Source organism: Chaetura pelagica, unplaced genomic scaffold (assembly GCF_000747805.2).
Source record: "Chaetura pelagica isolate M959 unplaced genomic scaffold, ChaPel_1.0 scaffold66, whole genome shotgun sequence".
Lineage (NCBI taxonomy): Eukaryota > Metazoa > Chordata > Aves > Apodiformes > Apodidae > Chaetura > Chaetura pelagica.
Genome location: NW_009953811.1, coordinates 402,368 through 415,102, shown reverse-complemented (window position 1 = coordinate 415,102; position 12,735 = coordinate 402,368). Strand labels below are relative to the sequence as shown.

At 37.1% G+C, this 12,735-nt stretch overlaps 1 protein-coding gene across 1 annotated transcript in view; it reads left to right on the top strand.

Moving 5' to 3' along the window:
• Positions 1-11,907, top strand: part of PCLO (piccolo presynaptic cytomatrix protein) — a 333,240-nt gene extending 321,333 nt beyond the window's left edge. Inside the window, exons 24-26 of the mRNA XM_010001252.1 lie at positions 6,051-6,185; positions 6,824-6,969; positions 11,767-11,907. Coding sequence (XP_009999554.1) covers positions 6,051-6,185; positions 6,824-6,969; positions 11,767-11,907 — 422 coding nt within the window. The remainder of the gene's footprint in view (positions 1-6,050; positions 6,186-6,823; positions 6,970-11,766) is intronic.
• The last annotated feature ends 828 nt before the right edge of the window (positions 11,908-12,735 follow it).

Here is a 12,735-nt window from a genome sequence, read left to right as displayed (position 1 = left end):
GACGTGGTGTAGTTAGAATAGAAAGTGTAAAAAAAAAAAAAAAAAAAAAAAAAAAAGGGGAGGGGGGGGTGAGGAGGCAGAGAGAAGAAGGTTTATTTAAAAACAGATTAGAAGGTTTTTGTGGGTATTTTAAATTCTTGGTATATTTAATTTAACGATGGTCTTGAATACCCTTTTACTTTACCTTCAGTTGGAGTTAACTCTAACACTAAAATGTAAATAATAAATAGCTAGTATTTGCAGTCATACTGAATTATTTATTACAATAAGATCTCATTTTCCTGAAGCATAGCTGTCTGCTGAAGGCTGACTCTCAAAATCTTGTTAAAGGAATCCAACAGAAATGTGTTTCTTGCTACAACAGCACTCTGTTAAACAGAATATTATGTCTGTACAAATTTCATGGATTATAGTAGAGGGAAACATAATGGGCGTAGGTCCTCATCAGCCTAAGTCTTGACCTTTTCTTGTGGTATTAGGGACCATGCACCAAAGTGTGGTTTATGTTTACATGAACAAAGTCTCTGTCTTTACAGTATATTCAATCCCAGTTACCAAATCCAAACAACTTTTAGAAGTAGATATTTTTGTCTCCCCCTCTAAGATCCCCAAAAACTACTAAAGGACAGGAATCTGGGGACAGAACACATGGGTTTTGCTTCTCTTTAATCATGTCTCATATTTTAAAGCTGTATATTTTAATTTTATGAACCAAGTTCTCAAGAGCCCATCTTGAATTCCTTAAATTTTGTCACATGCTAGTACATATTCTAACCTTCTAAATTTTGCAAATATACTCTAATATTCTGAATCCATGTTTTTGTTTAATTAAGCAATACAGCTACATAAGGAGCATTTGAGTTGCTGGAAGATATTATTTCTCATTAAACAGTGTTAGGTAAAATTATAGCTGCCCCAAGTCCAGGTCCTTAGATATATATATAGACAAACAGTGGTAAAATGCATCAAAGAAATGCCTGTTACTAGCAATGAACACTGTACAGAGCTCTCAGACATTTATTGCTTTAATCTCTTAGGGTATAAAAACAGAATAAATCCTAAGGAAATGAAATTAGTTCTAACAAAATAAGTCTTTATTTCTGTTCATGTGCTTATGATTACAGTGTGCTAATCATTGCTTGTCTCTGTCTTAGACTGAAAGATTATGGCAATTCTGGGGATTTTACTTACTCTTTCATAATTCTAAATGTAACAGATTCAGAAGGAACAATACTTCATGTTATACTCAAAAATGTTTTTAAGACAATTTGAGAGGCAGATTTAATCAACTTTATTTTGCTTGTGGAGAACACTTGCAAAATGCAACAAGTACCAAATACTAGAAGCCACTAATGAAAAAAAAAAAAGTGGTGTTTATTATTCCCAAACATTCCTCAAGAGAACATTTACAGAATTGCTTAATGTAGTCTCATAACTAGCATTTGTACTATGATGTAATTTCTCTCCTTCGTTGTCTCACTGATCAGGTTTCTTTGATTTCCATACTGAACTAGTTTTAGGTTTTCTTCTGGGAATTCCTTTAGGACTGGTTGACTTGCTCCTTCTGAGACAAAACCTAGGTTCTGGAGACACTCTGCTAATCTTCCAATGGTGTGGATTACATGTTTGTTTCTCTGTGTTCTATACTGACTGTCAGCACTAATACAACAAGCCCTGCACCACCAATATCTCCTTTGTTCTCCCTAGTCATCCCTCAGGAGAGCATCATGCTGTTTATATAACACCATCATCATGCTACAATAAGAAAACCCTAATTTTCTCAGTCTCTTTGCACTAAAATATCACCAAAAAATATGTTTTTTATGTTCCTGCCACAGACCAACAGGCTGGGAGTCAGAAGACATAGGGCTAATGGCAAAGCAGCGTGGCTGTGCCTAGCCTTCTCTTCAGGGAACTTGTCTGCAGCAGCAGAGCAAGCTGTTTATCTGCAACAACATTTGGAAACCTGGGGTTTCTCTTTACGATGGGTCTTCTCAAAGAAGCGAAATGAACATGAGTATTCATAATCATAAAGTGTAGAAATAAACCCTGAAGGAGTATGTACTCTTCTTAAAATGCAGCCATCTCTCTGCACACACACAAAAGAAAAAGAATTCTTGCTAAACAGATCGTCTCTGTGTTCCTTCCTCTTCTTCATGCTTCATGGATAAGACATGCTGATCCCATAGAGTTTAGCCACAAAGTGCAGGAAAGATGTTGGGGTGGGGTTTTTTTGGAGGTTTTGTTGCTGTTGTTGTTGTTGATTGTTTTGCTTGTTTTGTCCTGCCTATATTTTCCAACATCTGAGTTTTTTGATAGAGTAGTAAGAGGATGATCTGGGCTGTAAGGAATTAAGAAAAAAACAAACCAAAAACCAAACTCACCACCACATCTCAAGATTAACATTGCCACTCTCACAAGAAGATGCTCAGATGGACCTTTCTGTCATTTTAACTCCTTGATTGTAAAATGTGTCACTCTCGAAGCTCCAGAAAAGCATTTTCTACCTACTTTGGAAACAATAATTATGTTATAAAATAAATTTGGAAAAAAAAAAAAAAAAAAAAGCTGGGAAATTACTGTCAATATTTTCTTTTCCTATTTTATTTCTAATTCCACTCCCCCAGTAATATTCTAACACCTCTAGTCACTCTTCTGAACAGAAGGAGCCTTTACTAACTTATACATAAACACTGAACAAAAGGTCAATTTATGTTTTCTGGTAATTGTCATTCACTCATCAAACTATTGTAATAGATACTCATCAGGCAGCAGCATTTAGGCATCTCATATTTAAATTTCCAAGTTTAACCTACTCACACTTGGTCCATCTATGTGAATAGGCATAGTCAATCTCAAAAGACAATTAAACTTATTCTAAGATTAATGCTTATATTGGCTCAGAAATGTACATCTCTGAATTGAACTTAACGAAGTTCCTGCCATTAGCCAGTGAGATTTACCTGCTCCTTAATGTTGAATTAGCCTTGATAATACTGATCAATGGGAGAGAAATATTTTCTACTGTCAGGTAATTTTGTTGGACAATTTGACAACAGGCATTGGATCAAAAAGGAATGGGAGCACAACCTATCGTTATCAATCCCTGGAAGCTGACAGCATTGCAGATGACACATCCTGTGATTTACAGCAGCAGTCATTGAAGACTAATAGCAGAAACAATTAATCTTTCCCAGTGTGGAGTATGACAGCTCTACAAGAACAACAGCTTATGTTGTCATTACAATAGCAAATTTAAACCCCTTGACTTCTCAAATGCCTTGCAGCAATTCCCTTAATCAGCTGTCACCTTTTAATTGTTAATGGATTTTTAATAAATCTGGTACCCTATAAAGACAGGCATTGTTATTATGTATTTAATCATACCTGTATATTTTTAAGACTTTATTTACTACTGTTAATGTGTTCCTAAAATGAACACAATGCTGCTGTGTGTGCCTGGGGTCGTCTTGCAGTACATCACTGAACCTGCATTTGATATATGTGCAACAGGCAAAATATGACACAAATTCAGCTTAAATGTTTTGTATCCCTTTCAATATCTACTCTATCATATGTTTGCAGGAAGCAATTTTGTCATTTTTCCAGTCCTTGTTTCCTAGGCTACATTAGAAAATAATGTTTTAGTATATGGTTCTTTGCCACTGTGATTATCCTGATTTGCACGTTTCACCTGAAATGCATCTCTCTTGAGGCAAACAGGTATAAATTTACAGATGCTGAGAAGTGGTGCTGGAATTTTCAAAGACTTTCTAATTTACTGGAAGCATTTCTTCCTTCTCCTAGCTCACAGCATCACAGGTAGCATCCAGCCTATCTGATCTGGTAAAGTAAATAAGATGAGCATATTTTCCAGAAAAGTATGTGTTTAACTACAGATTGTCTGAAACTATCATTAAGTTTTGGCTAGAACTGTCCATGTTGGGCTTTTATCATGATCAATCATTGAAGTCAGTGTAAGAACCAACACTGATAAAAAGTGAGCTTTATGCAATGCCTTTTAGGTATGTCATGTCTTCATCAATTATTTTGATGGTTCATCCACAGAACTGAAGGGGGCATTATAACTTTTCCTTGTATCTTCTGCAGTCATTTGGCTCACTTTAGCCAAGCTAGACCCCTAGCTAGGTCAAACAACCCTTTCCAGAAGAAGAGCGTTACATCCCTAGTTTAAAGATTACTGAGACATGATGGAACACATTAATGAATAGCAATTAGAACAGTGTTGGCCTTTCCTTCTTTGACCCCAGCTACCCATGATCTTTTCTGCTGCCATCACGAGATGAGGGCTCCATTCTCTTTGCACGAATATATAGCAGAAAGCAAGATGCTGTTGTTGTTGCATCAACAAATCTGTAGGAAGGGTTTTGTGATGACTCAATAGGGCTGAAGTTTGATTTGCCTCCTAACATGTCCTCTCCCACCTTATAAACTATGGGTGAAATGCTGACTCAGCTGAAGCCCAATTGCAAATTTGTTACTGACTTTAACTAAATTAGATTCCAACTTCAGTTTGTGAGAAATTTTGAGCTGTGAATATTTGATAGTATTTGTGATACAAGTAAGTAATCTCTAAATGCCACTTGGTAACTTTTTACTGTTTAAGAGAGGAGCTTCTCCAGATGTATCATAATTGTTTACTTTCTGCAAAATTGCTTTGCTCCTTACAACACCTTGGCACCAGCTTCTAGAATTTCCTGGTAATGCATTAAAGCTCCAGCCTGCTGGCACCAGAAATTAGGTAATAAAGATTCTCAAGGGCTTAATTTTTGTTTATATTATTATTTTTCACTAATATCTAAAGAGAAGAGGAAAGGGAAATGGTAATTCATGCTAGCAGGACAATAGATATAGAAGCACACTCCTTGTTATGACATGATGCTGTTATAGACAGCATTGAACTGAGGGCATGGGCTCTGCTTACACCACTGCACTCATTTCCAAGATGTAGCCCTGGTCTGCTCTGACTGGCTTCAGTACAGCTTTGTGGGACCATGGGCAGAGGAAAGGCAAAATAGTTTTGCTTATATTGCATTCTGTTCCTTCTTTCCATCTCTGGCCTGACTTAGAGAGATACCTGTACAATGTGGGAATACTGGACAGAAGATGGCAATTTTTTATTTTTTAATATTTTTATTTTTTTTTAATTTAAAGGTCACAGTGAGCACTGCCCTTTAAATTGTGTGAATTATATTGCTCCATATACATAAGAAGGTGAAACGAAATGCTAACTTCACCAAAGTCATAACTCCTTGCCTTTAAGAGTCTTACTTTTTAACACTCTATTGAAAGTTCTTTTTTGAATGCAATGATAGTAAAAACATTGTTGCCAAGTAATAGGAGGACTTTTTTCATGATCTAACAGTTAAATTAATTGGGTGGTTAAAAGCTAACTTCAGACCTCCTATTTCTCTTCTGCAGACAGCAGATGTAGATTGTAACAAGAGCTATAATGCAAGTGACTGCAGATGGCCAAGGTTCCTTTCTCTATCCTAAAACATTCTGTAGGGATCTTGTGACTTTATGGTGAGAGCATTCTGTGGTATCATACCAAACACTTAAAACTTGACATACTCAGTCATGTTTTTTAAGTAATTTTGAAAGTATTTTTCCTTCAGTACACTTAAAAACTTTTTTTTTTTTTTTTTTTTTTAATGAGATAAATTCATAATCTTGTAGTAAAGGATCCTGAAAAGGGGAATGGTAGGGACCATTAAATGACTTTTAATGACTCCTAGATAATTTTTTTTTCTTGGGAACAAAACTCCTCTGAAGCAAATACATTCTGAAGCCTATCACTTAGTTACACAAGTGTGTTGCATGTGTCTGCCATTTGTTCATTCAAGCAATGTATTATCCTTTTATCCCAACCTAAAAACTGTAAGTTGTCCAGAAAAAACAACAACAACAAAACCAAAAACCCAAGCAAACAAACCCCCAACACACTGGAACACTATTTCCTTCCAAGTTAGAAAGATACACTCAGTCTTCTTTTACATTAATGAGGGTTGCTTTTTCTGCTTTTCCAGGTAAAACACAGGTTATGGGTGAAATCAAGATTGCATTAAAGAAGGAAATGAAGACAGATGGAGAACAACTGATAGTAGAAATTCTTCAGTGCAGGAATATTACATACAAATTTAAATCTCCAGATCATCTACCAGGTATCACATAGAAACCAGCTTCATGATACTTTGCAAATATTAAGTAGGATGTATCAGAAATCATTTAACATCAACACTAAAATGGGAAATAAAATTCCTTCTTAATCAAAATGACATATTCTGTAGAATTATTTTTTAAGCATTTTGTTTGTTGTTTGTGTTTTTTTTTCTTCTCCCAGGAGCAACTTTAGTGAAAGTAAAAACATTTTATAGAAGCAAATTAAATTTCAGAATGTATTCCTATTTTTTATTTGCTTCTTGCTGTTAAAATTTTCATCCTTTTTAAACTTTAATAACAATTATAACTCCCCATGTTATTAAAAGCCAGTTATATCTAGTGAAAATTGTATTTTGGTGAAAAAGCTTTTTAAAAAATTACAAACTCGTGTTAGTAATAATATTTTAATTCATAAAGACATCAACGTATTTGTCCCTTTAGTGACAGCATTTTATACACAAAGGAATACTTTGGATTATAGTGGTGTGGTTCCATTTCTACACCATGTGAATGTGAACAGAATATGGCTCTGTAAAATACCATGTGCTTTCTTAACAACACTTTCCCTCTGTTGAAATAACGAGCTACAACAATTATTTAAAAGCTTCTGTAATTAACTCATTGAACTGTTCTTCCCCAGACCTATATGTGAAGCTGTACGTTGTCAATATCTCTACCCAAAAGAGAGTAATTAAGAAGAAAACCAGGGTATGCAGGCACGACCGAGAGCCTTCGTTCAATGAAACATTTAGATTTAGCTTGAGTCCTGCTGGGCATTCTCTTCAGGTAATTCTGCATTTTATTAAAACCTAATTTTGGATGTTGTCCATGCTGTGCTATGGGCATTTGAGGTCAATCTTCAACCCCAGTTTTATGCTGAAAAGAGAAAATTACAAAGGAAATAATACATCTACTTATGATGGCAAACAGGGCTGGAGGACATTTTAAAAGATATCTTAATCTATTACCCCCCAGTGAGGCAGGGTATTTATATACCAGGGCTGAAAGTTTTAGGCTTGATCTGTTCTTGAAATCACCTAGAGAAGGAAGTTCTGCATGCCTTCCAAAAATACTTTTCTATATACGTAGAAAGTTTAGTGTAATATCTAAATTAAATATGACATATTTTTAATTAAGTTAATTTATCCCAAAGTATCTTCACAAAGCACAAAGGAAAAATGATATACCAGGGCTGAAAGTTTTAGGCTTGATCTGTTCTTGAAATCACCTAGAGAAGGAAGTTCTGCATGCCTTCCAAAAATACTTTTCTATATACGTAGAAAGTTTAGTGTAATATCTAAATTAAATATGACATATTTTTAATTAAGTTAATTTATCCCAAAGTATCTTCACAAAGCACAAAGGAAAAATGGTCAGCTTTCTTTTCCTAAAAAAAAAAAAAAAGTTTGCACACTGAAAGTTTGCTATCATCTCTCTCCTCTGTGTTTCCAGGCTGAGTAAACCAAACTTATTTGATACATCGTGTTACCCATATGTCAAATAATTTCATTCTCTTCAGTTCTTCAACTTGTTTAAAAGTTGCAGTGCCTAGAATTACACACAATAGTCATAAGCTCAGACATTGCAAAATCAGTGATTAGGCCAAGTCAAATATTCTCTGTATACATTTGTAAAGCAGATGACAGTATTTTCAGTCTGTGGCACATCAAATGATCACAGGATCACAGAATCACAGAATATTAGTGGTTGGAAGGGACCTCTGAAGATCACTGAGTCCAACCCTCCTGCTGGAGCAGGACCAAAAAAACGTGCTAAGAAAAAACAACTAGGGCAGATCACTCAGAAAGGCATCCAGACAGGTCTTGAAAGTCTCCAGAGAAGGAGACTCCACAACCTCTCTGGGGAGCCTGTTCCAGTGCTCTGCAACCCTCACAGTAAAGAAGTTCTTCCTCATGTTGAGGTGAAACTTTCTGTGCTCGAGTTTGAGTGATGTGTGGAACTGATTCAGGGAACATACCTCCTGTGTTTTAGTTGCTTGGAGATATTTGATCATTTGGCCAGAAATGCTTTTCTTAGACAGGTAGGGTTTCCTTTCTTAACCTCTCACATGAACCTTTCACGTGAACCTTTCACGTGAGTAGATAACTAATAGAAGGCAGAGAAGCAGCTTTCCTCTAGTCACTGGAAAGGGATGGACAATCCCAGGGATAACTGCATGCTAATCTTAAAAGTAGGAGGAACTGTTTTGGCATAAGAGTGTGCACTTAATGTACCTTTTAAATCTGGAAGACCAGTGTAACAAGCCAGCCACATCTTGCTAACTAAAGTTAGGCTGGATTATTTAAGTGTCTATGTTAGGTTTATTGATTGTATCCTTAAAATTAAAGCCAAAGAGGCTGTTGCAAAACAAGGCCAACAAAAATAGATACTGCTTTCCCTGTGTTAAGGTGTCCTAAGGTGTCCTTATTGATTCAACAGACTCAGTACAAGACCATTTAAGATAATATATTAGCTGGGAATATCCAGTGGTCAATACAGTCTTGCTGAAGTTTAGGAGCTAAAGTTCCTGTAAAAACTTTACTTCCAGTGCTGGTTTAAAGAAGAAAATATATGGAGAGAGTAGACCAGTAAGGAAGAACCCACAGAGTACTATCAAAAAATGAGCCATCAAGTTGTTAAGGAAAGAGGGAGGGAAGGAGGTAGTCATAGAACAGTCAGTCTGAGACTGAGCAACATTTCCTCAGGAACTCTGTGATATGCACTGGTGATGCACACCAGACCTCAGAGAATAAAGGCTTTAAAGGTAGCAAGGCACAAGTCTAAAACAAGAAAAGATGTTTCTTTTCAGCAAAACTCAGAGTTCAAGCTGTAAAATTTATTATCGTAATATATTGTGGATGCTAAATGTCTTCTTGGAGGAAGTAACTGGAGAATATGATTGGACAAACTCATGGGCAAAATACCTCATAATCTGTTAAATACAAATATACCACTTGTGAGTCAGGAAGTCAGTGGTCCATGAATTGTAGTAGATATTTTGGGAAAGTGTCACTAAACGATTGTTCTGGTCTTATATTTTGCCGTATATGCTGCCCCATGCACTTTCTGAGCAAATATTTGGCTGGAACGATCTTTGATCTGGCTCATCAGTACACCTGTTCCTATATGCTTTTCATACTTATCCATCAATGAGTTCCTATGGCAAAGTATGAAGCTGGCTGATTTGAATGCTGAATTCAAGTGATGAACATTCAGGGGCTAAGAGTTGGACATTGTCACAAGAAATTTGGAGGAGAGGGAAAGGAAACCAAACCAGAATGTATAGAACAACATGGAATTGGGAGATTAAGGGAGGAAATAAGATCAAAGAGAGGGAGTAAAATGAGAACAAACATGGAAGTCATAGAAGGTACATTGTAAAGAGATATGAGAATCAACTGGGGGCAGAAATTAGGACAAAGGTCTGCACTCTAAAACCTGATAGCAAGTACTATGACTATTAGCCATAAAAATGGAAAGGAGAGGAGAGGAAAAAGAGGTAGAATCACCTGGTTGAGGGATTGGGAATAAGGAATAAATTCTAAGGACTAGAAACTGATACTAGTTGATTCAAGAACACAAGGCTGGAATGTAAAGCTTGGAGCAGGGTAGAATCAAGGCTGTGCAGACAAGCTAAAGAGGGCAGATACCAGGAATTCAGGTGGGAGGGGTGGAGGAAAGGATCAAGGACAAAAGTGATGGAAAATTTCCATTAGAAATTTTTTTGTCCCAAACACTGTTCTTATGTCAGAATGAAAACATTCCACAGAAAACATTTTGACAGCTTTCAGATAGGCACTTGCCTCAGCCTCTGGCAGCTTGCTCACTCACTTCCCTGGTTTCCTTGTTCCTTGGCAACCCACTTGGAACCCTTCTGGAAAGCACTAAGCTCCTGGCTCCTTTGTTTTGTTCCCTAGCTGGCTCCTGACTGACGGGCTCCCTGCAATTGGAAATACAGAAAGTCCTATTGAGGGTAATCAGAAAAACCAAGAATGTTTATCACAGATGTTCTGGTTTGGCTTGTCAGCTTCTGGATTGTCCATTTCTTCAAGAAACATTGAACCAAGTGACCCAGAAGCCACCAGCAGTGGCTTCAGGCTGCCTGTTTTCCACAATTATGGTCTTTCTGATGAGTGAAGTAAAGCAGGGTTCCCTAATAGCTCAGTGTCTAGGCGGGGCGTGGGGCAGGGGGGATAGGTCACTTGGTCTTCACTCACCAAAGCTGTTGACCCACAGGCATGTGGGTGTCTAAGCTGTCTAGGTACATATCTTTCTTGCTGACTGATACCAAATCTTCCTCATCTAGGAAATTTCCCTTCTCCCTTTTTAAAAAAAAAACCTAGATTCCCATTCTACAGTGAAGTTTGCATTTTTTACTTTGTTTCCCAAATCAGAATGGAATTTATTTAAAAAAAAAATAAAGTTCTCAGATACTGGAAACTCTAGTTCTACAGTTCTGTTGCATGCCTATTGCAGTATGGTCTCTTCTAGCCTCTCAGTGGAGTACAAAATCCTTGAGTCCTGCCATTCTTCTGTTAGCCTAGATTTGTGAAACCAAGCAACAAAATGCCCTATTTTCTCTCCTGCTGGTTCACACAGAAGGTGACAGCCTCCTACTGTTACCAGCTCATTGCCAGAGGTCTACTCAATGACTGTGAATATTATAAACTTAATGCTAATCCTATCATGGGGCTGTGTTTTTTCATTAGTTCTTTTTCTTTTTGGAAAACCTAAGAAGTTGATATAAAAAGAAAAAGAAAAAAAAAAAAGCATTAAGCTTGTTAATTGAGTTACTTGATAGTTAAGAAATTATAGAACTTTTCTGACTTGTAATTGCAACTCACCCCATGAAGTACACATATATATATTATGACACTTCTTTCTCCCAGAAGCACATAGAATGAATCTATAGATAGATAGAATGAAACAAGTCCTTCAGAGAAGGCTATTGGTTGTGTGACATGAACCTGCTTAGCTGGAAAACGTGTGCCTGTGTGATATATCAGGGAGAGTCTTGAAAACTCAGCCTGCATAGCTCACACTAGTGCTGGGACTATTCCTTGCCCTCAGACAATACTGTGTGCCCTCAGGCAGAGACATAGCAGGTGTGAGATTTCAGAACAACTTTACATTTTAGGTTAGGGTACCACTTGCTGAGGTCAGAAACCAGAACTATGGACTTTCTCACACAGTAAATCTGTTGGGAGGTACACCCTGCATGCAGAGCACCCTCAACTCCCATGCCCTTGAAAAATGTTGGTACTTTGCCTGCTTATGCAGGCTTTACCCTTTAACCTAAAACTTGACCTTGTGCTTGTCCTTGGTAACCAGCAGGTAAACAAATTGCTCACTGGAGTTCAAGATTGTCATGTAGTTGGTATATACATGATAATAAAATGTAAGAGAGGGTAGATTTCTTTTTCACTGGGCTTCCTTTCAACTGGGAAGATGACTCTATGTGAAGGGTTATGGTCAGTGTTTCTTTCCTCCTGCGGTCAACATTTCTGAATCTTTCATATTAGCCAGCAAATGTGTTATGTTACTATGCACTATGATAATAATTTTTTATTATTATTTTCCCAGATTCTGCTTGTCTCCAATGGAGGGAAGTTTATGAAAAAGACATTGATTGGGGAAGCTTATATCTGGCTTGACAAAGTGGATCTAAGAAAAAGAATAGTAAACTGGCACAAACTGTTGGTCAGCTCCACACAAACGCACTGAGCAGAGCTGTCTGCTTGGGACACAAAACTTGCAGAGTCTGCTATAAACAGCATCACTCAAAGACTATAGTTTGATATCATTGTGTTTAGCTAGTCTTTCAGAATACAAAGTAGAAAAGAGCAGTCTCTGGGCTACATAGCACACTTAAAGGAGGGCTAGTACACTTGTTTTGCTGCAAAAGACAGCAAAGTAAAAGAAAACCTGGGCCCAGAAGTTGAAGAGGCTGTTTGAAGTGAAGATGGATCACAAGGGCTCCGTGTTGTTCAACTCTTTGTGAAGAGAGTAACTGTGAAGGAAATAATGAAGGCTGGAAGGCAGGTGTTAATGCAGAGTTCAGCTGCAGCTGGAGGTAGCGTGATGGAAAGAGCAGTCTGGTTTTCTGTGCAACCAGGAGCAGATCGCTTTATGCAAAAGCACCTAGGGTTACTGACTCTCCAAAGCTCACTTTGCAGAAGTGCAAAACTTGTTTGTCTGCACCTTAGGTTCTCTGATAATTTGCTCTGAGATTATGCCACTTGATACAAACTGCAAGGAGTTTGCAAGAGTGGTAATGCTATTTTACATTACTTTTTTCCCTTCTTTCTTATTCTTTCACAAACTATGCTGTGGAAAATCAGATCTGATTGTTTCATTTGTTTCTATGTGTTAACAACGAATATAAACCACTGTCCTAGCATGTAATGGATAAAACTATATTAACTGTCTATAATTTGGGATGTGGTTTTAAAGAGAAAGAACAGGATGTAAACTGCATTATATCAAGAACAAAAAAATGCTGTTTCACTGTCAGTGACACTGCACTTCATCCTACCCTTTGAATCAGCAGGT